The sequence below is a fragment of the Alligator mississippiensis genome, chromosome 15, assembly GCF_030867095.1.
Source record: "Alligator mississippiensis isolate rAllMis1 chromosome 15, rAllMis1, whole genome shotgun sequence".
In the NCBI taxonomy this organism is placed as follows: domain Eukaryota; kingdom Metazoa; phylum Chordata; order Crocodylia; family Alligatoridae; genus Alligator; species Alligator mississippiensis.
The window spans coordinates 29,413,434-29,439,829 of record NC_081838.1 but is presented as its reverse complement, the minus strand read 5'-3'; the positions used below and the strand labels follow the sequence as shown (position 1 = coordinate 29,439,829).

Below are 26,396 nucleotides of genomic sequence, written 5' to 3'. Positions count from 1 at the left end.
GCCTTGGCTTTCCTGGTCTGCTCCCTACAGGACCGGACCAGTGCAGAATAATCCTCCTTGGAGGTGACTCCCATCCTCCATCCTTTGTAGGCCTTTCTTTTTAGCCTCAGGAGGTCTGCTAGGTCCCTGGAGAGCCAGGGGGGCTGCTGTGCCCTCTTGCTGCCTTTCCTCTGAGATAGAATAGATTTAGTTTGTGCATTGAGGATTGCTTCCCTGAGGAGCAACCACTCTTCTTGAACTCCCCTCTCCCCGTGGTCATGGTCCCTTAGGGCCTCACTGACAAGCCTCCTGAGCTTGTCAAAGTCGGCTTTCCTGAAGTCAAGGACTTGCGTGTTGCTGACTGACTTGCCAGCTTTACGGCGGATGGTGAAGGTGATCAGCTCGTGGTCGCTGTCACCCAGCTTCCCATCAATCACTAGGTCGCCGACTAGGTCATCCCCAGTAGCCAGTACCAGGTTGAGCAGCACTTTGCCTCTCGTTGGCCCATAGACTTCTTGAGTCAGGTAGAGGTCATCCACGCACGAGAGGAAGCTTTGCAACCGCTCAGATTTTGCTGAGTGATCCTCCCACGAGATGTCCGGGTAATTCAAGTCACCCATGACAACCATGGTCCTGGAGCATGCCGCCTCAGCCAGTTCCCGGGCAAACTCCTGGTCAAGCTCAGGACTTTGGGTGGGAGGTCTGTAGTAGACTCCCACCATTTTTATTCATGTTGGACTAGATGACCTATGGAGGTCCCTTCCAATTTGACTTAGAATCATAGACAATGAGGGCTGGAAGGGACCTCAGGAGGTCACATCTAGTCCAACCCCCTGCTCAAAGCAGGACCAGCCACAACTAGATCATCCCAGTCAGGACTTTGTTGAACCGGGCCTTAGAAATGTCCAAGGATGGAGATTCCACCACTTCTCTAGGTAACTTTCCAGTGCTTCACCACTCTCCTAGTGAGAGAGTTTTTCCTAATATCCAACCAAAATGTCCCTTGCTGCAACTTGAAACCATTGCTCCTTGCTATGATCTTCAAAAAGACCTCAAGATCCAGGTCTACAAGGCAGTCACTATCCCCACTCTCCTCTACAGATGTGAAATGTGGGTGACCTACTGTGGTCATTTCAAGAGCCTCTACCGCCTACCTAAAGACCAGTAGTTCTCAACTGGGATACCAAGAGATCCTTTTAAGGGAGCCATGCCCAGTTCAATGAGCAAGTGTCTACACACAATTCCACAAGATCAACCCCAAAATTTCCAATAGGAATCCAGTGTCCAAACCCTGCTGCCTTGTCATGGCTCTGTTGAGTTCTTTGTATCAGAAGACTCTCTCTAGGATTGTTCCAGAGTCAAGAAGCAACTGAAAGCCAAGAGTTGGCATTTTCCAACAGAGAACTTTGAGCTAAATGAGGGCAGGCGCACATCTAACAAAGGGTAGGTTGAGTTTAATGAGGTAGGGGAGCCTTGAGTCCAGCAAGGTTGAGAACCACTGGAGCCTTCTGCTCAGCGGTGAGGTAATCTAGCATTTCCCTGCATCTGCTTGAGTTTGGGTGAGAGAGGAAGAGGCAAAGGTAAAGAGCAGGTGGGAGAATGTCAGAGGTCTGTCAAGATACCCCTCTATAAAACTATGGTGCATCCACACCTTGAATACTGTGCCCAGTTCCAGTCTCTGCAACTCCAGAAGGAGATGGAAGAACTTGAGAAGATCCAGAGAAGGGCAACAAAGATGATGAGTGTTATGGAGAGGCTTCCATAGGAGAAGAGATTAAAGAGGCCAGGCCTCTTCTTGAAGGAAATGGGCATCACTAGATATGGAGGGGTGCATGAGGGGTGCACAGCCTCTGAATAAAAACATCACAGACCTTCAATGCTGGAGGCTGCAAGTGGGAGAGGAATGGTGGGAAAAACCCTGGTTGGACCCAGGTCACTCTGCCTTCCAGCCTCCGCTGTGTGAAACACAAGACTGAGCAAGACAGACCTATGGTCTGACCCAGTGAACAGCAGTTCTTATGTTCTTGTGAAGTGAGATGAGTTCAGAGGAAGGTGCGTCTGCTCAACCTTTCTCTACTCATTATGTACCAGCTTGATCTGGTTTAGGACACAGCTCACATGGATGCACACTGACAATTAAAATAGATGTTTTGGCTTGATGGAGAGCCAGGGACACTGAGTATCCATGTAGACAGAGTTCACATTAATCTTCATGATGCAATACCCCTTGGCACCTTGCTAGCTCTCCTAGACTAGCTTCACGAGCTGCTGATGTTGAGTCAGGTGCATGTAAAAGTCAGGGTTGATCAAGCTGTGGGATACAGTGGGGGCCAGGAGTCCTAGGTTTCATCTGCTAGGAAAGCCCAGTCTTGTATCCTCTGACCCAAGGGTCAATGCAGCCATGTGAGCTCTGTCCCTGAGGTCAAGGACCAAGAGGCAGAAAATCTAGCCAAGCGTTTGGGCAGAAGACTCTGGCTCCCTCTACTCAAGAATGTGCACAGCCTTGGGAAGCTGGTGAGACCCAACCATGGACCATGGGAGAGAATGAGGATCTAGCAGATCGTGTCACCGAAGGGTTGGACTGGATGTCCAATGGAGACATCAATGTGAGAGAAGGGAAAATGTCAGTCAAACATGGAAAGTTGAGGACCAGATGGGCTGAACACCAGCTGAGGGCAGAAGGGTGGGAGAGATAAGCCAATAGCACCTGCTACCCATATCGTCAGGGTGCTCTACCATTGGCTCCAAGTAATCGATCCATGGACCCTTCACAGGACACCCAGATCCATTGACACTGCTCCGTGCCTATAAATCTCCTCCACCCTCAGACCCATCTGTGCCCCTGAGACCCAGCAGCCACAAGCATCTTGCTTGTCCTTGGCCTCCTGTCTGCTCTCCTGGTTACATGTAAATTTCCTCCCCATCCCATCTGTGATGCTTTCTCTGCCCAGATTGGCCAGCTCTGGGCCAAGCCATCAGGCATTTAGAGTGGGATGGGATTTCACAATGCTTTTTTTTTTGTCCATTTGGCAAAATTCCTGGGGTGTTGCACAAAGATTTGTGGGGAGAAAGCTTGGATGGGGGAAAGGTTCTCTAGAGTAGGAAGGAAGCTTGGCCAAGGAGAAACAGACGCCATCCTGGAGACCCCCAGTGTGTGAGTTGGGTAACCAAGGAGCTGGCATCTGTCACAACCCAAGGGTGTGATTTTGTTTTTGTGTGTGCTTCGGCACCACTGAATTATGTTCCCGCCGTTTAGAGCTTTCTTTGCAGGGTGCATTTCTCTGTTGCAGCACAGAAATGCACGTTGCAAGGAGTTCCCGCCATTTGTATTCAAATTCGAGCCCCACTATTGGCTAGTGTTAAATTATTCCCACGTGGCGGCTAACGATTGGCTTGTTAGCCGTATAAGAGGCTTGGATGGTTTCCGCCCAAGTCGGAGAACTTTGAGCACGCTGCAGAGTGCCTCTACGGAGTTTTGACCTGCGGCTGCTGATCGATAGACTGATCACCTATCGATTCTTCTCCCCGTCGCCAAGCGCAATCCTCGACATATCCCTCTTCCCTGCGCGCAAAAAGGATCCACGGAGCCTCGACAACTCCGTGTGAGTGTGAGTTCTGTCCGAGTCCTCAAACGGGGATTTAAGCGGAGTTTTACCTGGAAGTTCTCCAGCCTACACCACGAACATCTACAGTGTAAGTAAACAATCTTGAATCAACCACTAAGCATCTGTGCCTAATTCTAGCGTGTCACCTGCTTTCTCCGACCCAGCGTGTCCGGGCTGCTGGCCACAGCCCGCGGCGCGAAAAAAGGGCCCCGATCACTCCCGGCCCGCACAGCATCCATGATAACAATTGGCTGGAATATGATGGAAGTGTCACAAGGAGGGCTCCATATGGGCAGAATTTGAGCCAATGTAGCAAGATGAGCTGCTAGCACTTGCCTAGCACACCCTCATGGATTGCACCAGGAACATGGGTAACCTTCCAGGGACACTCAGATCCCATCAGCACCATTCCCTGCCCTTAAATATCCACTCCTCCCCAGACAGATCTGTACCCTGAAGACCTGCAGCCATGGGTATCCTGCTCCTCTTCAGTCTCCTGTCTGCTCTCCTAGCTCCGGGTGAGTTTCAGCTCCATTCTTTCCATGATGCTATCTCTCCCCCTAGATTGGCCGTCTCTGGGCTAGGTTTCTGGGTATTTGAAGCAGAGGGAAACTTTGTAATTCCTCTCTATTTAGTTTGCAAAACCTGGAGGGTTGATTGAGACTCTTTGTGGGGGGTTGGATGGAGGAAGGGGTCTCTGGGGAAGCAGGGAGTTTGAGTGAGAGGGAAACAGAAGCTCTCCTGGAGAATCCCCAGAGATGGTGGAGATCCAGGGTCAACTGTATATGGTGCCCCAATTCATGAGCTGAAATTACCCTGAACTGGGGAGTCTCCTAGGAGTCAGTTGCAGGGAGATGAAGCTGTGGGTTTGCTTGGTTGTTTTGTCTTTGTGGTTGACTCGGTGGCTGGTTGGGGTAGACAGGCTGTTGGTGTTCGGTGCTTGGTGGTTGACTGGGGTTGATGGCTGGTGGTTGGCTGTTGATGTTCAGTGCTTGGTGGTTGGTTGGGGTTGATGGTCAGTGGTTAGCTATTGGTGTTTGGTTGGGGTAGATGGCCAGTAGCTAGCTATCAGTGTTGGGTGCTTGGTGGTTGGTTGTGGTAGATAGTCGGTTAGCTGTTGTTGTTTGGTGCTCAGAGGTTGGCTGGGGTAGACAGTCAGTGGTTGGCTATTGGTGTTCAGTGCTTGGTGGCTCATTAGGGTAGACAGTCAGTGTTTGGATCTTCTGGAGCCTAAGAATGACTCTCGGTAGCTGCATTTCAGGCCCAAACCAGGCTCTTGGGTGCTTACGGAGATGATATATTCAATCAGTATCTACCCAGATGCCCAGCTGCTGAATCTGTGAGCTCTTTTGACTTGAACAGGAAAGAAAAGTTTTCTGGTTTGCTCTGGGCATCAGGGGAAGCCCAGAAGAGCTGCCCCTGTGGCCGGTTGCTGTATTGATACACAACTCTTCCATGTGCAGGGAACTCCCTCCAGTGTTATGACTGCCTGTCCTTTTTGGGGCCCTGCGACGGCTCCCTGACCACCTGCGGCCCCTCAGATGACACATACGTGAATGTCATAACCAGCTACAAGTTACGTGAGTGACTCTGGAGCCCTCTTCCTCTCCTGGACTTCCAAGGCTTTGCTCCCAGGTGGGACAAGAAGGGGGTGGCCAGCAAGGGGCACTGCAGGGGAGCGAAGGAGGATGGGGACCTGAGGGGGGACCCTGAGGCTGGAGATAGAGGCTGTGTAGGAGATGTTGGAAGCATCAGGTTGGATCCAAGTTGGGGGCTGGTGCCAGGGGCTGAGCTGGACTGTTTCCTCCACAGTTGGAAAATCTGGGACCTTACGGGCCAAGTCTTGCCTGGAGGAGACAAGTCACCAGATAAGACCCTTCGTTGCAACTTTCCAGCCAGACAGCAGCCTCCGCATTAACTTTTCACCTACTGCAATGAGGATGGATGCAACCACGGGGTACCCGAAGGTACATTTCATAGAGTCATGGAGAAGTGGGGTGGAAGGGATGTTCAGAGGTCATAGAGTCATAGTCATGGTCATGGAGTCATGGAGAAATTGGGCTGGAAGGGACTTCCAGAGGTCTTAGAGTCATAGCCATAGAGCAGGGACAGGCAATTATTTTGGGCAGAGGGCTGCTTACTGAGTTTTGGCAAGCCATCAAGGGCCGCACAACAGGCAGCCCAGGGCAGATAAATATGAATTTTCTAAATTTTTTAGGGTCTCTGCAGGCCAGATAGAATGGCCTGGCGGGCTGCATTCGGCCCCTGGGCCACATTTTGCCCACCCCTGCCATAGTCATGGTCATGGAGTCATGGAGAAGTTGGGCTGGAAGGGACCTTCAGAAGTCCCATCTAATCCAGTCTCCTGCCTGAGGCAGGATCAGCCCTGTTCAAACCAGCCCAGACAAATCCATCATCTAAACTCTACCCAAGACAACCATCAACCCTGACATGACACAAGACATTACACCCCAACCTGCCACAGGAAAGCAGGGGGCCCATGTCCTGCTTCTATAGAAGGTTGATAATATATTCTCCAAAGATGCCAGATAAAGGCCATGCCCCCCGATAGAAAAGAAGGCAAAGCCCCCCCAGTCCATATCAATATGACCTGGGGAAATATTCCTTCTTGACCCAAAATGCAGCATCAGTCTGGCCTGGAGTGGAGGGGCAAGGCCCTCTAGCCAGGACCCTCTGGGGTTGGTCCCAGCAGGAACATTGGCACAGCCCAGTCCCCATCCCCAGCCTGGGCTACAGCCATCACCAATGCCTCTGGAGGAGGCTTAAGAACCCCCTGACACATGGAGCAGGAAGAGGAGAGACAACCAGCAAAGCCCAGAAGCCTCGGACATCCCCCTAGTAGGACATAGACATTGCTATGCCCCGATCACCCCCCACAAGTGGCTCTCCAACCTCTCCTTGAACCTCTCCCATGACGAAGAGTCCATAACTCCCCTGAGCAATCACTCCACTGCCTCCTGGCTCTGACAGTGGAGTATTTTATCCTAATCTCTAATCTAAACCTGTCACATCAAGGCACTGGTCCACATCCTGCTCTCTGCAGTATGAGAGACAGCTTTCTTCTTTATAGCAGAGTATCAGCAGATGGCTCTCAGGTCCCCTCCTGAGTGCCTTTTTCACCAACTGAATATGCCCAGCTCCTTTCCCCTCTCCTCAGGACTTTCTTTCCAAGGCATCTGAGCTCTCCCTGCTCCCCCGGTGCTTCCATAGGGCAAGGGAAGTTGAAGTTGGATATTAAGAAGATCTTTCTCATGAGAAGGGAAGTAAAACACTGGAACAGGCTCCCCAGAGAGGTGTGGTGGGGTCTCCATCCTTGGAAGTTTTGAAGACCCAACTAGACAAAGCCTTGACTGGGATGATCTAGTTGGGGCTGGACCTGCTTGGAGCAGGGGGTTAGTCTAGATGTGACCTCCTGAGGTCCCTTCAACCCTCATTTTGTATGATTCTTGGCCGCATCCCCCCGTCCACCAGCCCAGCAGACCTCACTGCTCTTCCAGGGCTGGGAGAGAACCCAGGTGTCCAGGGTCTTACCCCCTCCTCCTGTAACCTACCAGATACCCCCCCCCCCCGCCCCCGGCTGAGCTGTCCTCCTTTATCCTTCTGTCTCCAGTGCCAACCTCGAAGTCAGAGCCCAATGGTCGGATGTGTCCATCATGCGTAGAGTTGGGAGGGAAGAAGTGTAAGAGCACCAAGATGATACCCTGTACCAGCGATGAAGATCAGTGTATCGAGTTCACTGGGATTCTAGTAGCTGGTAATGCCTGCCCCAACCCATGCCCATCCCAGGCCTGGGGGTGAACCCAGGTGTACTGGATCCCAGCACTGCTCTGGTCTGATCCACCAGACCCGACCTCCTTGCCAACATGCCAAGCCTGGGGTTCAGCAGGGAGGGAAGAAGCCCAGACATCTCCAAGCCCTCAAGGCTCTTTCTCTCCTCCTCTCCAGGTAACGTTACGCTCCTCAAGTCTGCGTTTGGCTGTGGCTCTCCCGGGATCTGTGATAAGAGATTTGGGGTGACCAAGTACATCAAAAACACCTTTGATATCCTCACCGATGTTGCCTGCTACCCAGCTCCCCATCACACCTGACTGGGGACCCCGCCACTCTCCTGAGCCAGGAAGCCCCTTCCCGCCAGCCATAAGTGGCTACAGTTTCTCTCACAGCATGTTTCACAGCGGTGTTTCATGGCACCACATTGGCTGAATAAAAGCATGGAGCAATCTTCCCCGTGTCCTGTCCCCCTATATACCATGCAGACTGCGTGTGCCCATTTTCGACATGCCCCCCCATGCTATCCCGATTTCAGCTTGTTATTTACATATCCTTGTTAGCATGTGCATCCAGGGGGCTGGGAGCTACTTGCACTTCCTTTAGCCCTCTCAGTTTAGTGACCATATTTTAATAGACCTCCTCTGGCTGTGTGTTCCCAAACCCCTGATCTCTGCACAAGTCAGTCTCAAAGGTGCAAACCAACCCTGGCTTTGGCCTGGCTCATTGTTGGGCCAATTCCTGCACCGGAGATCTCACAGCCATGGGTGCCCTGCCAGCCCTCGGCTCATTGTCTGCTCTTCTGCCTCCTGGTGTCACCCCCATCCCACTGGTGATACCCAGGTTTCCTAGTTTAAAAAAATAAGAAGAAACCAGATTTAAAAAAATCCCAAATTTTCTGATTTAAAACAGTTAACCCTAAATCCATACACACACACTCTCTTACACAAATGTGTGTGTGTGTGTGTGTGTGTGTGTGTAAAATATTACTTTTTTAAATCAGAAAATTTGGGATTTTTTTTTATCAGAGAAAACCAGGATCCCCGGCGATGCCATGCTCAGATTGGTACCAATTTTGGGGGGTGAGGGGGTGCTTCTTCTGTAGTGGGATGGTTTGGACACGGCTGATCCAGCCTCAGAGATGGTGCTGGACTAGATGTGACCTCCAGAGGTCCCTCCCAGTCCCACTGCTCTAGGAGTCTCTGGAGGATGCATCCTATCCTTTGTTAGAAGTCAATTCTGTGCCTGAGTGAATGTTTTTTAAGCTAGGGTTCAAAAAAAGAAAGACATAAAACCAATCTTCAGAGCCATGAAATGGGAGCCACGTTCCTGGGAACATCTTGCAGATAGTCCAACTGGTGAAGGGAGGGTTGGCTTGATGGTGGAAGACAGAGCAGGCCCTAGGGTGGTGCAGGGCCCGGGGGAAATAAGCCTGTGCAGGGCCCCCTTAACACTGCGCGGAGCCGTGGTACCCCCGCAAAGTGGGGAGGGAGTCTCCATGCTTCTTCCACAGTGCAGGGCTGAACTGCCAGCTCCAGGTGGGGCATGCAGGAGGGGCCATGGCCACAGCCGCTCTGCCCAGCTCTGTGCCCCCCCCCCCCCCCAAGCGCAGGGCCCAGGGCAGTCGCCCCAATTCGCTGTCCCCTAGGGACAGCACTGGTGGAAGCTCAAGACCATTTGAAAAATGGGAGCGAGGAGGTGTTAATGCCTGTGCAATGAAGAGATTGGCAGGAATCAGGTAGATTGTAATGACCCATAAGGTCAAGTGCTGCCTCCGCGGTGTGTCCACACTTTGAATTACTGCACCCATTTCTGGTCCCCAGACCACCTGAAGGAGATAGAAGAACTGGAGAAGGTCCAGAGAAGGGCAGCAAGGATGAGTGGTGGGGTGGGGGAGAGACTAATGAGGCTGGGTCTTATGTTCTCATGATTTCATTTGTCATGGGGAGGGAAGGGACCCAGGAGTCCTGCCCCACCTTGTTCCCCCTCCCAGCCAATCCCCCATGGCAATGCAAAGCTGTCAGCAAAGGGCTCACAGCGAGCCAGGCTCTCATTGTTTGGAGAAGGGACACAAGCAGCTGCATGTGGTGGGGAGGTCCCCTGAGGTCCCAGACACCTGGGTTCTTTTCCCAGCTCTGGGATGGATCTGAGATCTCGTCAGTCAGACCATGGAGGAACCTGGATGCCTGAGGTCTCCTGGGGTCTCCAGCTCTGGGGGAGGAGTGGGGCCTGGGAGCTTAGAGCAAAGGGCTGGGAGCTCAGACGCCAGGGCTCCCTCCCAGCCCTGCGAAGGGGAGTGAGGTCTGGTGGGTTAAAACAGGGATCCTGGATGCCTGGGCTCTCCAGCTCTGGGACCCGGGTCACCTGGGTTCTCTAGCTCTAGGAGGGGCATGGTAGCTGGACAGGTTGGAGCAAAGGGTGCTGGGAGCCTGGACACCCTCCCTCCCCGCTCTTTTGCCCTTAGAAATGAGGCAGATTCGTGATGACAAAGATTCCTCCAGGTTTTTATTGGGCCTCACAGAAACCATCCCCGTCTCCCAAAAACACTCCCTAGCCCCAGAGCAGCAACAGTGAGTGGGAGCCACGGGAGGGTGCCCCCATGCCCAGGGGCAGGCCCGGCCCTGGGCTCAGAGCTCGTCACGGGGCGCTGGGTAGCACACGGCTCGGGTGAGGGTGTCGAAGACTCCCCGGGCATATTTGGTGACCCCGACTCTCTTGCGGCAAGCACCAGGGGCCGCGCACCCTGCCGAAGACTTGGTCAGGGAGGCATTGCCTGGAGGGGAAGAGAGAAGGAGGGTTGGGAACCCGGACGCCTGTGTTCCCTCTGAGGCTCTGAGATATGGGTTGCAGCAGGAAGGGCAGGGAGTCGGACACCTGGGTTCTTTATCTAGGTCTATAAGGAGGAAGGGGTTTGGTGGGTTACAGCAGGGGGGTGGGAACTGGGACACCCGGGTTCTACCCCCACCTCTGGGAGGGGAGAGGGATCTGGGAGGTGAGAGGGAGAGCGAGTGAGGAGCGGGACACCTGGGTTCTTTCCCACTTCTAACAGATGAGTAGGGTGATGGGGGTGCCGGGATGCCTGGGTTCTCTCCAGCATGGAGGCGATGGAGACATCCAGTAAAACTCCCACCCAGGATAGGAGATTGGGTGTCTTGGTGCTTGGAGGCCGGACCCTTAGGTTCTCTCTATGGGAGAAGGAAGGCCTACCATATTTCCTAGCATACGACCCCAGCCCCCACACCCCATGACAAGACCTCGGTTTGGAAGGCAGAATCGGGGGGGAGTTCTGGCCAATGGTGGAGCATAGTCAGGCCACCGGGGAACACAGACCATCCAGGAAGTGGAGGTATCCCAGGAGACGGCACACAGGCAGCAGGAATTTCCTGTTATGGCCTCATCCAGAGCCCCCAGGCTGCTGGCAGAAGTTCACGATCCAAAAGCCAGCTCAGCAGCTGGGAGAGGGTTAATGCTAGGCTCCACCCCTGCTGCTGGCAGCCATCTTGGTGGCCCTTTGAACCCAGTGTCTCCCTGCTTCTATTCCAGGGATCAAAAATCAACTTGGAACAGGCACTTTGAGTTTGGAGGGCTGATTTTTACATGGGGAAAGGTGTGGGGAGCAGCACGAAGGGGATGGGAGCCTGGACACCTGGGTTCTCTCCAGCTCTGGTGCCCAGGGGATTGAGAGCAGGGGGGTCTGGGAGCTCAGACGCCTGGGTTCCCTTCAGCTCCGGGAGGGGACTGGGAGCTGGGGGGTGAGAATAGGTGGGGTTGAGAGCCCAGATGCCAGGGTTCTCTCCAGCTCTGGGAGGGGAGCGAAACTGGGGGTGAGAGTAGCGGTGTCCGGGATGGGTTTTCTCTAGTTCAGCAGAGGGGGGTTGGCGTGAGCGTTACCTGCTGTTATCGTCCCAGTGAACTCAAAGCAATGATCTTCCTCCCCAGTGCAGGGCAGCGGCGTCATGTGATCACAGTGATCGGCCCCCTCTGCAAAGCAGGATGGGCAGGACCGGCCATTGGAGGTGGAGCTCACGGACGGCACTGGGGACACAAGAGGTGAATGGGGCTGGGAGCCCGGACACCTGGGTTCTCTCTCCATTCAGGGATGGCTGTGGGAGTCCTGAGGCCTGGACACCTGTGTCCTCTCTGGCTCTGGCAGGACAGTGGGGTGTGGCGGGTTCCCACTGGCAGCCCGGATGCCTGGGTTCATTCCCTGCTCTGGGAGGGGAGTGCGATTTAGGGGGTGGTTAGAGCAATGGGGGAGGGCAGGGGTCCCACCCCCCGGATACTCACGCTCCACGACCCCTGTGTTGCAGCCGTCCTGGTGGCAGCAGGTGAAGTTCATCCGCATGGCCATGCCAGGCCGGAAGGTGAGGCTGAAATGGCGCTGGCTGCAGCTGCTTGGCTCCAGACAGGACCTGACGGCCACCGAGAGGGTCCGTCCCTCTCCTGGTGGGAACAAAGTATATGTGACCTGTGACCCCTGAGGCCTGCCCCCACATGCCCCCTGCAGGACTCCCCCAGTACTCACCCAAGGTGTAGTGCCCCACTCCGCTCACACAGGCCCCCTCCCCAGGGTCGCAGGGCAGCACCGGGCCAGAGCAGGCAGTGGTAAAAGCAAAGCACTCCTCACAGCGCAGGGCAGAGCCTGGGGAGGCAGGTGATAGGCCGGGTCAGAGGAGGCGTGACTAGAGATGCCCCTCCCCTCCCGCCTCCAGTCTTGCGCCCCAGGCCTCCCTGCTTCTGTTCTGGTGTTGCGCCCTGCTTCATCAGAGCTGCTAAGGGGGTGGGGGCACAAATCCGTGAGGGAGATGGGGGCTGGGGGCTGGGTTCTCTCCCCCACCTGCGCCCAGAGTCTTTTTTCCCTCCGGAAACGCATGCACACGCAGACACATACACACACACAGAACCCAGGCATCTGGGGCGCACACATGCACACACAGAATCCAGGAACACCCCCCCCACACATACACACACACACACACACACACACATACAACCCAGGTGTCACACACACACATGCACACACAATGCATCCGGGACACACAGACACACACAGACACACAGAATCCAGGCGTTTGGGACATTCTCACACACACACATGTGCACGTGTGCATGTCTGGGGGATATGCATGCACACACGCACACACACCCACACACACGCAGGTATCTGGGACACAGACACATGGAACCCAGGTGCCCAGGACACAAATGCTCACACACTCATAGAATCCAGGCTTCTGGTGGGGACACACACACACACACGCACATATACACTTGTGCACTCTGAATCCAGGATGCACACACACACACACACACACACACACACACACAAAGTCTAGGTATCCAACATGCGCACACAGAACCCAGGCATCCAGGACACACACACACACACATGCTCACTCCCTCCGGGCCCACACACTCGTCCTCCCGGTTTCCCTGCCCATCATCATATCTGGGCCCTGGGGGATCTGGCGTTGTGTCCCCCCGCCCTCCTTCATGCTGCCCACCCCCACCCTGCCTATCTCGGCTGAATTCCAGCCCTGGAGGTGACAGCCATCTGTGGCAGCCCCGGGGCATTAACCCTTCCAGGGGCGGACCTGTGCAAGCGGCGGCAGACAGAGGTGACCATAGTGGAGGACCACGAGCCACGTGCTCCAAGCCACGTTCTTGGGGTGGGACAACTCGGTCTAGCGCCCCCTGCTTGGACTCCCAAACGCTGGCCAGAAAAGCCCCCAGGGACCCAGGTATCCTGCATCCCACAGGACCCTAGCCCCATCCCAGAGAAGCCAGGCATCTGGGCTTCAAGCCCTATCCCAGACCCTGCCAAAGAACCTAGGCGTCCAGGCTCTAACCATCCCCAGCTGTTCCTTTCTACCCCCTTGAAAAGCCCCTTCGTGATGAGGCTTCATTGCCTCTGCCGTGCTCCCCCCTCCGGCCAATAAGAAGCCTCGGACACCTGTAGGGTTCTCCCAGAAAATTAATTAACAAGCTCCCAGATCTAATTACCAGCTCCTGGCCTGGAGCCATGGCAGGGGGGAAGCTCACCTGAAGCCAGGAGAGCAGCCAGGAGGCCTAGAGTGAGGAGGGCGCCCATGGCTGCCAGTGTTGGGAACTGTACGGAGCCGGTGGGGATTTATAGGCCGGGAGCCATGAGGTAGAAGGGAGGGGGGCGGAGGCCGGCGCCAGAGCTAATCCCTGGCGCCGAGCTTCCCGTGGGAACTTCCATTGCGTTGCGTCCCTGCCGCCGGCAGTGGGAGGGTCCCTTCCCCATCACTCGCGCCCATGCCGTGATAGGGACGTCCTCCTCGGTATTTGGCGCCTCCTCCTCGACTTGTTTCTTGGGTGCCTGGCCCTTTAAGATGGTGGCCATGCCCACTCATGGCTCTGCCCAGCAGGGCTATATATGACAGGGCCCTGTATCCAGCTGGGCCCAGTGACACCTCTGCCCCCAGCAACCCAGACCAGTTCCCAGCCTACAGGGCGCCCTGTGGAGCTGCAAGTTTGGAAATAGGTTGGGCATCATTGGTGGAGGCCAGAAGGTGAGTCATAGGCTGGCCAACAAAGTCATTGCATCACAGAGATGTTGGGCTGGAAGGGACCTTGAGAGGTCACATCTAGGCCACCCCCTAGATGTGACAAACTGTTCTATACAAACCCATAATCAAAGAGTCAGTCAGAGACGTTGGGCTAGAGGGGACCTCCAGAGGTCAAGTAGGCCAACCCCCTACATGAGGCAAGACCGTCTCTGTCCAAACTATCCTATATAAGTCCATAATCATAGAATTAGAGATGTTGGGCTAGAAGGGACCTCCAGAGGTCACACCTTGGCCGACCCCCTGCCAGAGGCTGGATCATCCCCATCCAAGCCATCCCATACATCTCCATAATCATACAGTCATAGAGACATTGGGCTAGATGGGGACCTCTAGAGGTCAACTAGGCCAACCCCCTACCTGAGTCAAGACCAGTCCTATCCAAACCATCCTATATACATCCATAATCATATGGTCATAGAGACATTGGGCTAGAAGAGACCTCCAAAGGTCACATCTAGGCCAACCCCTCCATGAGGCAGCACCAGCCCTATCCAAACATGAGACCATCAGAGCTGCCATGCCCTGTGTCAGACCCTAGGTCCATCTTGCCCCATCTCCTGTGTCACATGGCAGAGTCAAACTGCATCATCCCAGCCAAGGCTTTGTGTAGCTGGGTGTTCGCCACCTCCAAGGACGGAGATGCCACCACATCTCTGGGTAGCCTGTTTCAGTGCTTTGCTACCCTCCTCATGAGAAAATTCTTCCTAATATCTAACCTCAACTTCCCCTTCTGCAGCTTGCGCCCATTGCTCCTTGTTCTGTTGTCTGTCCTCACTGAGAACAGTCCAGCTCCATCCTCTTAACAGCCACCCTGCAGGAAGTTGAAGGCTGCTCTCAAATCCTACCTCCATCTTCTCCCGGCTAAATCAGCCCAGTTCCCTCAGCTTCTCCTCATCCGTCCTGTTCCTCAGCCCCACAACCACCTTTGTTGCCCTCCTCTGGACTCTCTCCAATCCTTTCTGTAGTGGGGGGGCCCACAACTGGACACAGGTTAGGAGCGGGAGGGGGGACAAAGTCAAGGCAAACCTCCAACAAGTACATCCGATCCCCAGGGAAATTCAAACATGTATCAATGGTCTGTGTATAGGAGCTAACTACTGGAGGGTCATCTTGTATTTGAGGCCAGCTTGCATTTGGGGGTCATCTTGTATTCTGGGATCTTCTTGTATTATAGGTCATCTTATATCCAGGATCGTCTTGTATTCAGGGTTGTCTTGTATTGGAATTGTCTTGTTTCCAGGATCATCTTATATTCAGGGTCGTCTTGTATTTGGGGTCGACCTATATTTGGGGGTCGTCTTGTATTCAGAGTAATGAAGTGTTCAGGGGCATCTTGTTTTCAGGGTCATCTTGTATTCGGAGGTTGTCTTGTATTCAGGGGTCATCTTGTATTGAGGGTCATCTCGCATACGGGGGTCGTCTTGTTTTCAGGGTTGTCTTATGTTCAGAATCATCGTGTTTTTGGTGACATCTTATATTTGGGGGTCATCGTCTTGTATTTGGGGGCCATCTTGTTTTTAGGATTGTTTTGATTTTTTATTTTAGGGTCATCTTATATTCAGGGTCATCTTGTATTCGAGTACATGTGGTACTACATCAACTGGATCAACCCATACCTGGCCTCCATGGGCACCCTTCTTCCTACCCCAGGGTTCTGGCAGCACCCAGGTCCCCCTGCTCCCATCAGGCCTGGGCTGGGGGGTGGGGTCTTTGCCTATCTGTGTAACTGCAGAGGAGGTGGGGGAATTGAACCTGCACCTTCCTGGCCTGGCTGGGGCAGGACCCTTAGCTCCCAGCTAGGTGTGTGTAGGGGGAGGGGGGCATGTCATATCCTATTGTGATGGGACTGATGTTGGCCAATGCCTGGTGGGGAGACCCCCGCTGCCCCTCGTGGGAGACCCCTTGAACCTACCCTTAACCCCTGCCCCCTCCGCAACACCAGCCAGTTCCCCACCCCCTCCCACAGCATCACCAGGGGAATGAGAGACCCATACAAGCCTGTTTCCATGACCCGCCCTGCATGCTGGGGGCAGGGCTTTATTCAGCCAATTGGTTCCAAGGCACAGGGCACAACCGTGGATCCATGGTTGCCAGGGGGACAATGCTGGTTGCCAGGGGGACAATGCTGGTTGCCAGGAAGATGGATACTGGTTGCCAGGGGGATGAAGCTGGTTGTTAGGGGAGTAGGTGCTGGTTGCCAGGGTGGTGGATGCTGGTTGCAAGGGGGTGCAGCTGGTTGTTAGGGGAGTAGATGCTGGTTGCCAGGGGGATGGATGCTGGTTGCCAGGGGAAAAGTGCTGGTTGCCACAGGAAGCTTCCCCACAGTTACTGCTCCCCAGGGGCCGTAGGGGTGGGGGTGGGGGTGGGGGTGGAGGTAGGGGTAGGGGTGGGGGCGGGGGTGGAGCTGAGGTGGAGGGAGGGGGCAGGGCTGCACTCTGCCTTGCTGATGACCTCAGTGAAGACCCCGCTGACCTCATAGACACCGACAGCGCTGACGCAGGCACTACGGGTGGCGCAGCCCCCCAAGGCATAGCTGTAGTTGTAGCTGCCTGGAAGGGAGACACAGGAGGGGTTGGGGGGGGCCAAGGGGACCCCAGTCCCAGGATTGGGGCCCTGGAAGACCCCTTATACTTTCTCCCCTGCCCCCCCCAGCAGCATATTGGCAAGCAAAGGGTTAATGCCCCCAAATCCCCCCAAAAGAGGGGATCTCCCCCCCATCCCCCAAGACAGGAGGTGGGGGTTGGGGGATGGACACCTGGGTTCTCTGGGAGGGGAGTGAGGCCTGGGGAGGATCGCTGTGGGGGTGGGGGGAGCTGGGAGCCTGGACTCCTGGCTTCTCACCGACGTGGATGGCACCAGCTACGTAGAGGCACTGGTCCTCGTGGTCCCGGCATGGGACCCTCTCCTTGGGCTTGCAGGCAGGGCCTTCAACAGCACAGCCTGGGCACCAGCGCCCGGTCAGGACCCCGGGGGCCAGCGGCACTGGAACGGACGGACAGGCGGGGTCAGGAGGGCTCAGGGTAGGGGTCGCCTGGCTTCTCTCCAGCTCTGGGAGTTAAGTGGGGTCGCGGGGGCGGGGGGGGGAATCAGTGCTGGGAGCCCAGATGCCTGGGTTCTGGGAGGGGCATGTGGGTTGTGGGGTGAGAGTGTGGGGTGGCAACGAGTACCCCAGACACCTGGGTCCTCCTCAGCTCTGCATGGGGGGCTGAAAGCAGGGGGTGCTGGGATCCCAGACACTTGGGTCTCCCGTCAGCTCCTGGATGGGAGTGGGGCTGGGGGGTGAGCAGGGGGGGTCTGGGAGCCCGAACACCTGGGGTCTGGGGGGATTCAGGGGCTGGATCCCAGATGCCTGAGTTCCCCGCTGGCTCCAGAGAACGGGGGGTCCATACATTTCACGGCGCCCCGGTTGCAGCCATCATGGGAGCAGCACACGGAGCCCCCCCGCAGGCGCACGCCGGCACCGGCACTGAGCGTGGACGAGCGCGGGGGGCAGAGTGTCCTCGCTGTGCAGCCCTTGAAGGTGTCCACCTTCCCCGGCGTCCCTGGGTGGGCACAGACAGGAGGGACTCGGCATTGCCCTGTCCCCAAACCCCCCCACCCAGGCATCACGGAGTTAAAACCGGCATGAAAATATATACAGTGCCTGGTGTGGCCGGATCCTGGGGGGAAGCGGTATCGACATCACCCAGATCCCCCTGGAACCCCCGGACCACCCTGATCTCTGCCTGGGGGGTCTGTACAGTGCACAAAGCACCCCGATCCTGGCTTGGGGGGGTCCAGACAGCCCCCACCCGCCAATCCCAGCCTGGGGAGCCCCAATCCTGGCCCAACTCACCCCCAATGTGGGTCTCCGAGGTCAGGGTGAAGCAGGCATCCTGGAGGGGAGCACAAGGCACCAGGGGCCCCGTGCATGTGAGGCCAGTGCCGTTGCAGCGATGGCAGCTCAGGGGGGAGCCTGAGGGGGCAGCAAGGGGTGAAAGTGGGGGCCCGGGAGCCCAGACTCCTGGGTTCTCTGGGAGGGGACTAGGGACTAGGGGTGAGAGAGAAGGGGGGGCCCGGACGCCTGGATTCTTCAAGAGGAGAGTGGAGGCTTGGGGGCGAGAGCGGGGGTCTGGCTGCCCGGATGCCTGGGCCCTCTCCAGCTCTCAGGGGGGCGGTGGGGGGGGAGTCAGGGCTTTGAGAGTGCCCAGACACCGGTGTTCTCCAGAAGGGGAGCAGGGTGCTTTGGGGCAGGGGTCCCCGGGAACCCGGGCACCTGGGTTCCCTCCCAGGCAGTGGGTGGAGGTCTCACCTGCACCCAGCAGGGCAGCAAGCAGCCCGAGTGCCAGGGGGGACAGCATGATGGCACTGGGGGCCCCAAGCTGCCCAGAGGCACTTATAGCCCCTGGAGCAGGGGGGTGGATCCGGGAAGCATCCGGGTGCAGGGCAGGAGCTGGTGACCCCCCACCCCCGCTGGAGCCCAGCCAGGTGCAGAGGTTGGCAGCCGGGACGCCTGGGTTCTCTGCCCGGTCCGGGGCGAGCGGGGAGGTGCGGGCTGGCTGGGGGCCCACGCACCTGCCAGGCTTGGCCATGTGTGCAGCTATTCAGGAGAGAACCCAGGTGTCCTGGCTGCCGGCCTGACGCACACCCCGCCCCAGAGGTGGGGGGAACCCAGGCTACTGGGATCCCAGCTCCACTGCCGTGCAAGAGCTGGAAGGAACCCAGGCGTCCGGGATCCCAGCTCCCCCTGCTCCCACCTGTTAGGCTTCCGAGCTGGAAGGAACACAGGCACGGAGCTCCCAGCCGCCCCTGCTCTCCTCCCACTCCACCCAAGAGCTGGAAGGAAGCCTTGCTCCGGGATCCTAGCTCCCCCGATCTCCTCTGCAGGCTCCGGAGGTGGGGGGAACCCAGGCTTCCAGGGTCCCTGCTCCCCGCCTCCACGGCAGGGCCAGTACCCTGGGGGGCCCCAATCCCCTAGGTTGCGCAGGGGGGTTTTGGGCTGGGAGCCCAGACACTTGGGTTCTCTCCGGAGGGGGGACAGAGCGGAGGGGTCAGAGCCAGGGGACCCGCTGGTGCACCCAGAGGTGAAGCTGGGGAGGGGGCAGGAGGAGGCGTGCAGGGGCTAATGGGTTCGGAGCCCAGACACCTGGGTTCTGGGGGCGGGGGGGGGGGGTGGAATGAGGTCAAGGGGAGTTAGGAGCACAGATACTTGGGTACTTGGGGGAGTGAGGTCAAGGGGAGTTAGGAGTGCAGATGCCTGGGTTATGGAGGGGAGTGAGGTCGAGGGGAGTTAGGAGTGTGGACACTTGGGTTCTCGGGGGGAGTGGAGTCGAGGGGAGTTAGGAGCGTGGACGCCTGGGTTCTTGGGGGAGAGTGAGGTCAAGGGGGGTTAGGAGCACGGACGCCTGGGTTCTCGGGGGGAGTGGAGTCGAGGGGAGTTAGGAGCGTGGATGCCTGAGTTCTCGGGGAGTGAGGTCGAGGGGAGTTAGGAGTGCAGACGCCTGGGTACTCGGGTGGGGAGTGGAGTCGAGAGCAGTTAGGAGCGTGGATACGTGGTTTTTCAGGGAAGGGAGTGAGGTCGAGGAGAGTTAGGAGTGCAGACGCCTGGGTTCTCTGGGGGAAAGTGGGGTGGAGGGGAGTTAGGAGCGCTGCCGCCTGGGTACTCGGGAGGGGAGTGAGGTCAAGGGAAGTTAGGAGCACGGACGCCTGGGTTCTCGGGGGGGGGAGTGGGGTCGAGGGGAGTTAGGAGTGCGGACACCTGGGTACTCAGGGGGAGTGGAGTCGAGAGAAGATAAGAGCCCAAGCACCTGGGTTCTCGGGGGGGGGAGTGGGGTCAAGGGGAGTTAGGAGCGTGGACGTCTGGGTTCTCGGGGGGAGGAGTGGGGTCGAGGGGAGGGGAGTGGGGTCGAGGGGAGTTAGGAGTGCGGACGCCTAGGTTCTCGCGGGGGAGTGGGGTCGAGGGGAGTTAGGAGCGCCTCCACCTCGGTACTGTGGGGGGAAGTGGGCTGGAGGGGAGTTAGGAGCCCGGACACCTGGGGTCATGGGGGTGGTGGGGTCGAGGGGAGTTAGGAGAGCCGACACCTGGGTACTCGGGGAGGGGGTGAGGTCTAGGGGAGTTAGGAGCCCGGATGCCTGGGTACTCGGGGGGTGGGGGAGTGAGGCCTAGAGGTGAGAGCAGCGGGGGCTGGGAGCCAGGACTCCTGGGTCCCCTCCAGTTGTGGCGGGGGAGTCATTGGTTGCTTGTGAACATCTGTACACTCAAGCTAGGACCGCAGCGCCGGCTGCACGATGACGTCACGGTCCCCCGGCCCCGCTCATGACGTCAGGCACGTGTGATGACGTAACGCCATGGGGCCGCTGTCAGGTCTACTCTGACGTAGCGGGGCGTCGAGATGGCATCACAGGCAGGCGGAGGGACGAGCGCGGCCTTTAGGGAGGGGGCGGGGGAGCAGTGACATCACTTCATACCCTAAAGACGTCACCCAGCAGTGCGCGTGCGCATGCGCAGTAGCTGCACCTGCTAAGAGGCATGCGCAGTGTCGAGGCGGGACAAGTGGCGCCCGCGGGAAAGGCCTTGCGCATGCGGACGGACCGCTGGAGGAACTGGCGGAGCTTGGTTCATGCGCACGGGCCCGGAATCGGTCGCCGCGTCTGCGCAGAGCGCGACGAAGGACCCGGGCAACCATAGAGTTCCCAAAAGAGGCCCCGTAGCGGGCTTCGCTTCCGGGCTGGGCCGGAGTTTTGGTTCCGGGGCGGGAGGCGGAGGCGCCGACGGGACGGGACGGGACGGGACGGGACGATGCCGGAGATCGCGGTGCGGCACGTGGTGTCCGCCAGCAGCGCCGACCCGGTGCGGGGGAGAGGGGAAGTCCGGGGGGGAGAGGCCATTCTAGGGGAGCGTGGGGGTGGGAGGGACCATTTTTGCATGCTGAGGGAGTGTGGGTGAGACCATTCCAGGGGGTACTGGGTGAGGCCATTCTTGGTGGGGGAGGGAATCTGGAAGGGACCATTCAGGGGTGCTGCAGGGGGGTGTGACTTGGGAGAGATCATTTGCGGGGAACTGGAAGGGACCATTCTAGAGGGCTGTTGGGGATTGCTGGGGGACGGGGATAATTGGAAGAGACCATTCCGGGAGGGACCTTCGGGGGGGGGGGGCAGTGGTAGAGACCATTATGGCATGGGAGCTGGGGGGATGCTAAGAGGGGTGAGAGATCATTGAGGGGGATTGGAGGCAGCCGTGTCAGGGGAGGGGGCGTGTAGTGGCCATGGATGAAACCATTCTAGGGCAGTGGGATCTGGAGAAGACCACTGGGGGGTGGCAGGGACTATTTTAGGTGTTTTTGGAGCGGATCATTTGAAGTGGGGGGTGCTGGAAGAAACCCTGGTGAGGGGAGATACTTTTTGGAGGAAGGGGGAGCTTGGGAGGGGCCATTCTAAGGGAATGTGGAGAAACCATGCTGGTGGGATTTTGAAGGGAGTGGGAGGGACCATTGTGGGAGTCATGGGGGGAGGTCATGCTTGAAGCACATAGAGTGGGAGAATTTATTTTGAGTTGTAACATGTGGGGGGCGGGGGTGGGACTTGGGGTCGTGCCCATCATACTTACCCCCCACTTACGCCCCAGACCCACTGCGCTGAGAACCTGCTCCGACCCGACACCTACCGCAAGTGGAAAGCGGCACAGCCCGGAGAGAAGCAGATCTCGGTCATTCTGCAAGTGAGGACCCCCCAGCCCTGGGTTCCCTCTGGCTCTGGGAGGGGACGCCGGGGGGGTGAAGCGGGGAGTGCTGGGAGCTTGGACACCTGGGTTCTCCAGGGGGGGAACAGTGCAGGCAGCGACAGCCATCCCCTCCATCCCGGTAACCAAACCGTCTCCCCTTCGCCCCACCACCGGGCAGTTTGAGAAGGAGGAGCAGATCCATGGCATTGACATCGGGAATGAGGGCTCGGCCTTCGTGGAGGTGCTAGTTGGCAGCTCGGCCTCCCCCAGCGAGCAGGACTATGAGGTGAGCCCCCCTCCAGCTCCCCACATGAGAAAAGGGAATTGGGCAGGCACTGGGCACCTAAGGAACGGCGGCTGGCTGGGAGTTGTAGTCCTCGCTGGGATTGCAGTTCACCTTGTTTTCTAATGTGGGGGGGAGCCTGTCTTGGTCACCCCCCCCCCCATCACAAGCCTTTTCACCCTATAGGAACTGGACTGGAAGAAGGGGTTCAGATCTTGTTTCCTCCCCATGAGCCTCATTTCCCCACCTTTTTCAATAGCATAAAGGGAGAGCTGCTCCCCCCCCCCCCCCCCCAGCACACACACTTAGGTGCTGGATGGGAGGGGCTTGTGGCTGACTACACCCCCCCCCCAGGTGCTCCTGGTGACCTCGTCCTTCATGTCCCCGAGCGAGAGCCGCAGCGGGTCCAACCTGCACCGTGTGCGGCTCTTTGGGCCTGACAAGCTGGTGCGGGCAGCGGCCGAGCGGCGCTGGGACCGGGTCAAGATCATTTGCAGCCAGCCCTACAGCAAGGTGGGCCCTGCTCCAACTGGCTGGCTCCATCCCCCAACCCGGCCGGTGCCTCTCACTCCTAACCCGCAGCCCCCTGCCCTGACCCAGCCCTGCCAGTGCCCCTCACTACCGACCCGCAGCCCCCACCTGCTCCTCTGTCAGGACGCCTGGGTCCCATCCTTCCTGGAGGAAGCAGGGTGGGGCTGGGAACCCAGACGCCTGGCTTCTTTCCTGATGGCTTGTTTTCTCCCTCTGCCCCCATCCCTCGCAACCCCAGACCCTGGCATACGGCCTGTCCTTTGTGAGGTTCCACTCGCCACCGGACAAGGACAGCCAATCGAAAGTGGCCTCCCCGGTGAGTGACAGCCTCTTGGCCCCACCCTAGCCCTGCTGGTGCCCCTCACTCCTGACTTGCAGCTCTCTGCCCTGCCAGCGTCCCTCACTCCCAACCCACACCCCTTGCAGAAGCTGACCAAATTTGGCCAGTTCAAGGTGAAGGACGAGGATGGCATCTCCGGGTCCCTTAGGCCAGGGGCCTTGTTCTTCAGCCGTGCCAGCAAGGCCCCACCCCCTGACAGCGGTAGGTACCAGGGGAGGGGTTCTGGGACCCCAGATGCCTGGGTTCTCTCCAGCTCTGGGAAGGGTGCAGGGGCTGTGGGGTGAGAGAAGAGGGTTCCAAGCACCTGGGTTCTCTCTCCACAGCCCCCCAAGCCGAAGCCCCTGGACCCAGCTATGCTGCAGCCACACTCCAGGCCAGTGCTGCTGCTGCTGCCTCTCCCGAGAAACCCAGCACCAAGGCCTCACCCAAGGTATGGAGGGATCCAGGCCAGTCCTAGCCCGGGAAGCTTCTCTCACTTGAAGCTGATTTGTGCTATCCCAGAGCCAGCTGTCTCCAGGGCAGTTGCACCCAGCCTGGCCCTCCCCAGAGCCAGTTGCCCCCAGCGCTGTTACACCCAGCCCCCCTTGCTCCTCCCACAGGATCCAGCCCCTGCCAAGAGGAGGTTTGAGCTGGGCAAGGAGAAAGCGGCTCCCAGTGCCGCCCGGAAACCAGAGCCCAAGGCCCCCAAGAAACCCAGGGGTGAGCCTGGGGTGGGACCTAGATGCCTGGGTTCTTTCTGGCTGGTGGGGGCTTTGCCCTTGTTGTGAGCCCTTGTTAACCCCTTCCTCTCTGTGCATCTCCAGCTGTCTCCCTGGGTGCTGTGGCCCCCCCCACACCATCGCCCCGGAAACCACAGAAGGAGGGGACAGGGCTGGGGCAGGGAGTGGGACCAGAGGCCTTTGAGCGGCTGCTGCAGGATGTGGTGCTGGTGCTAAGCGGGTTCCAGAACCCCTTCCGCGCCGAGCTGCGGGACCAAGCGCTGGCCATGGGTGCCCGGTACCGGCCTGATTGGACCCCCGACAGCACCCACCTCATGTAGGTCCTTGGCAGGGGGCCATGAACCGGGGTGCCCAATCCCCCTGTGCTCACCCCACAGCTCTTGCACTGCCCAGAGAACCCAGGCGTCTGGGCTCCCCTCCCTGCTGCACAAGGGAGAACCAGGCACCCGGGCTTCCCCCCACGGGAGAACTCAGGCACCTGGGCCCCTTGCCCTTCCCTTAGATGGGGGAGGAACCCAGGTGTCTGAGCCGCCCCCCCCCCCCTTTTTTTGCCCCCTCAGCTGTGCCTTTGCCAACACTCCCAAGTACAGCCAAGTGAAGCGCCTGGGGGGCATCATCCTGCGCAAGGAGTGGGTGCTGGACTGCCACCGCACCCGGCGCCGCCTCCCCGTCAAGAGGTGAAAGGAGTGGGGCTAACAGGGTGGGGCCTGCTGTGGAAGGGGTTAAATAGGGAGGGGGTTAATAGGGGCTGCAGAGACATTGTGGGCAATCCTTCCCCCCCCCAGGTACCTGATGGACGGGGCTGCATCATCCAGCAGTGAGGAAGGGAGTGAGAATGAGGCCTCCCCTGGCCAGGTAGGCCCAGATGCCTGGGTTTTCTGCAGCTCCTCGGGGAGGGGGACAGGGGGCCCTGGACACCTGGGTCCCCTCCAGCTCCCCTCTGCCCCACAGGGAGCTGAGGACCCCCGGCTACAGCGGCCAGACGCCCCTGGGGACAAAGCAGAGCCCAGCACCTCTCAGACCTGCCCTGAGCGCGATGGCCGCCTAGGTAGGTACAGGATGTCAGCATCTGCTCCTCTTCCCACTGCCGGTTCTCATCCCGTAGATCCCTCTCCCCTCCCAGAGCTGGAAAGAACCCAGGCATCCTGTCCCCCGACCTCTTCCCCCCCATGAGCCTTTGCAGTGCCTGGGGTTCAGCTTTTTCCCTCTTGTTTCTGCACCCCCCCCCCCCAGGTTTGAGTGACGGCAGCGAGGACGAATCAGGGGACACAGATGATGAGCTGCGCAGGTGGGGGCAGGAGTCCAGGGCAGTGATCCGGGACACCTGGGTTCTCTCTTCATGGGGAGAGGGGGGATACCTGGGTTCTCTGTCCCCATTTCTAACTGCCCCAGGGTGGAGGAGGAGCACCGCAAGAAGCAGCAGGGGGGTCGGGATCCTGGCGCCAACCCCAATGATGACCCCTATGGTGGCTCCACTGACGAGAACACGGAGGACGAGGGGCAGAGCCCCAGTGACCAGCCAATCCCGGAGCTGCCTGGTAGGCTGAGGGGTGGGGTTTGGGGTGATCTTACCCCTAGGGGGCAGTAATCTCAGTGGGAGGGGCAATAATTTCAGTGGGGGGCTAATCCAAATTAAGGGAGATACCAGATATTTTGCATTAGGGGGGTTTAATCCAGATTAGTTTGACCCCACTTCTTTGTTTTGTGGGGTGGGTCAGCTGCCCTGGGTTAAGGGGGCATATCTTGGCCAGACTGCGGCAATTCAGCCCCCTACCCTGGCCTAATTTGTCCCCCACACCGAAATGATTACCCTCCAACTGAGTTTACTGTTCTCCCACTGAGGTTATTGTCCCCCACATTGCCCCCCCTCAGACCTTTTCGTGGGCAAGGGCTTCTTCCTCTACGGCGAGTTCCCGGCCCATGAGCGCCGCCTGCTGACGCGCTACATCACGGCCTTCAATGGGTGAGCGGCCCAGACACCTGGGTTCCCTATGGCTGGGGCCGGGGGAAGCCCAGACAGCTGGGTTCCCTTGGAGGGGGTTGGACTCAGGCTCCCCACCCCTTCCCCCCACCCCAGGGAGCTGGAGGACTACATGAACGACCGTGTCAACTATGTTGTCACCGCACAGGATTGGGACCAGGCCTTTGAGGAGGTGAGTGGGCGCTGGACACCTGGGTTCCCTTCTGCTCCAGGAGGGGGAAGGGGCTATCCTGGACTTCTGGGCTCCTAACGTGTATGTGTGTGTGTGTGTACCCCCAGGCGCTGCACGCCCATGCCGGCCTGGCCTTTGTGCGCCCACGCTGGATCTTCGCCTGCGGCCGGCGCCGCCGCCTGGTCCCACACCAGCCATTCACCGTGGGGCCCTGCGCCTAGGGATGGGGTGGAGCTAAGGTCGACCATGACCCGTCCTGCTGGGGGCAGGGCCACCTGATCCCCAAGGAGGGGGTTTGCCCCCCTTCTCTGGCTTGCCTTGTACCCAGACCCCAGGGTCTGCCAGCTGCCCCTGGATGCCTGGGTTCTATGCATCAGTCTGTGTCCTGGATGTCTGAGGTGGCGCAGCCCCGTACTCCCAGGTTGTCTGGCTGTTCCCCCCGAAGTCTGGGTTTGCTAAAACAGGCTGGCCTGTGGTGGGTTTGTGCCTAAGGGATTTAGTGGGGGGTGCTTCTCATGGGTCCCCAATGCCTGGGTCCCCCTCTGTGCCCTCTGCCCTCAGGATCCAAGGCTGGATGGATTTGCGGGGGGATCGCCTCACCCTCCACTTTGGGGGCAGTTTCTGGTTTTTCTAAATTAAATTCAGTTGTAGCAAGCCGGGTAGCAGTGTGGTGATGGGGCTGTGGGTCAGGAGTGAGGGGCACCA

At 58.2% G+C, this 26,396-nt stretch overlaps 3 protein-coding genes and 1 long non-coding RNA gene across 6 annotated transcripts; 2 read left to right on the top strand and 2 right to left on the bottom strand.

Moving 5' to 3' along the window:
* The first annotated feature begins 32 nt into the window (after positions 1 to 32).
* On the top strand, positions 33 to 7,827 carry LOC132245731 (uncharacterized). Its single transcript, XR_009457452.1, has 5 exons — positions 33 to 4,102; positions 5,048 to 5,164; positions 5,397 to 5,551; positions 7,216 to 7,359; positions 7,551 to 7,827. It is a non-coding gene; the product is annotated as an uncharacterized LOC132245731 (long non-coding RNA).
* A 2,173-nt stretch (positions 7,828 to 10,000) lies between these two features.
* Positions 10,001 to 13,464, bottom strand: LOC106737781 (phospholipase A2 inhibitor and Ly6/PLAUR domain-containing protein). Its single transcript, XM_019496274.2, has 5 exons — positions 13,416 to 13,464; positions 11,899 to 12,015; positions 11,661 to 11,816; positions 11,265 to 11,408; positions 10,001 to 10,146 (listed from the first exon to the last, which is right to left on the bottom strand). Exons 1-5 carry the CDS (start codon positions 13,462 to 13,464, stop codon positions 10,001 to 10,003), a joined length of 612 nt encoding a protein of 203 aa, XP_019351819.1.
* Positions 13,465 to 15,967: 2,503 nt separating this feature from the next.
* Positions 15,968 to 20,567, bottom strand: LOC132243323 (phospholipase A2 inhibitor and Ly6/PLAUR domain-containing protein-like). The gene is made up of 7 exons (XM_059718136.1): positions 20,538 to 20,567; positions 20,316 to 20,372; positions 18,703 to 18,919; positions 17,802 to 17,921; positions 17,356 to 17,508; positions 16,808 to 16,948; positions 15,968 to 16,515 (listed from the first exon to the last, which is right to left on the bottom strand). The coding sequence occupies exons 1-7, from the start codon at positions 20,565 to 20,567 to the stop codon at positions 16,292 to 16,294; spliced, it is 942 nt and encodes a 313-aa protein (XP_059574119.1). The 3' UTR covers positions 15,968 to 16,291.
* On the top strand, positions 20,186 to 26,345 carry XRCC1 (X-ray repair cross complementing 1). 3 transcript variants are annotated; one of them, XM_059718628.1, is made up of 17 exons: positions 20,186 to 20,759; positions 21,570 to 21,662; positions 21,844 to 21,951; positions 22,303 to 22,461; positions 22,718 to 22,795; positions 22,906 to 23,020; positions 23,143 to 23,249; positions 23,419 to 23,518; positions 23,623 to 23,854; positions 24,099 to 24,215; positions 24,324 to 24,393; positions 24,472 to 24,586; positions 24,772 to 24,826; positions 24,931 to 25,076; positions 25,411 to 25,501; positions 25,616 to 25,691; positions 25,799 to 26,345. In XM_059718628.1, the coding sequence occupies exons 1-17, from the start codon at positions 20,745 to 20,747 to the stop codon at positions 25,910 to 25,912; spliced, it is 1,791 nt and encodes a 596-aa protein (XP_059574611.1). In that variant the 5' UTR covers positions 20,186 to 20,744; the 3' UTR covers positions 25,913 to 26,345. The 3 variants fall into 3 exon arrangements, with proteins under 3 accessions (XP_059574611.1, XP_006278374.3, XP_014450212.2); XM_006278312.4 differs by having other exon boundaries at positions 20,186 to 20,795; positions 24,490 to 24,586; XM_014594726.3 differs by having other exon boundaries at positions 20,187 to 20,795.
* Positions 26,346 to 26,396: the final 51 nt, after the last annotated feature.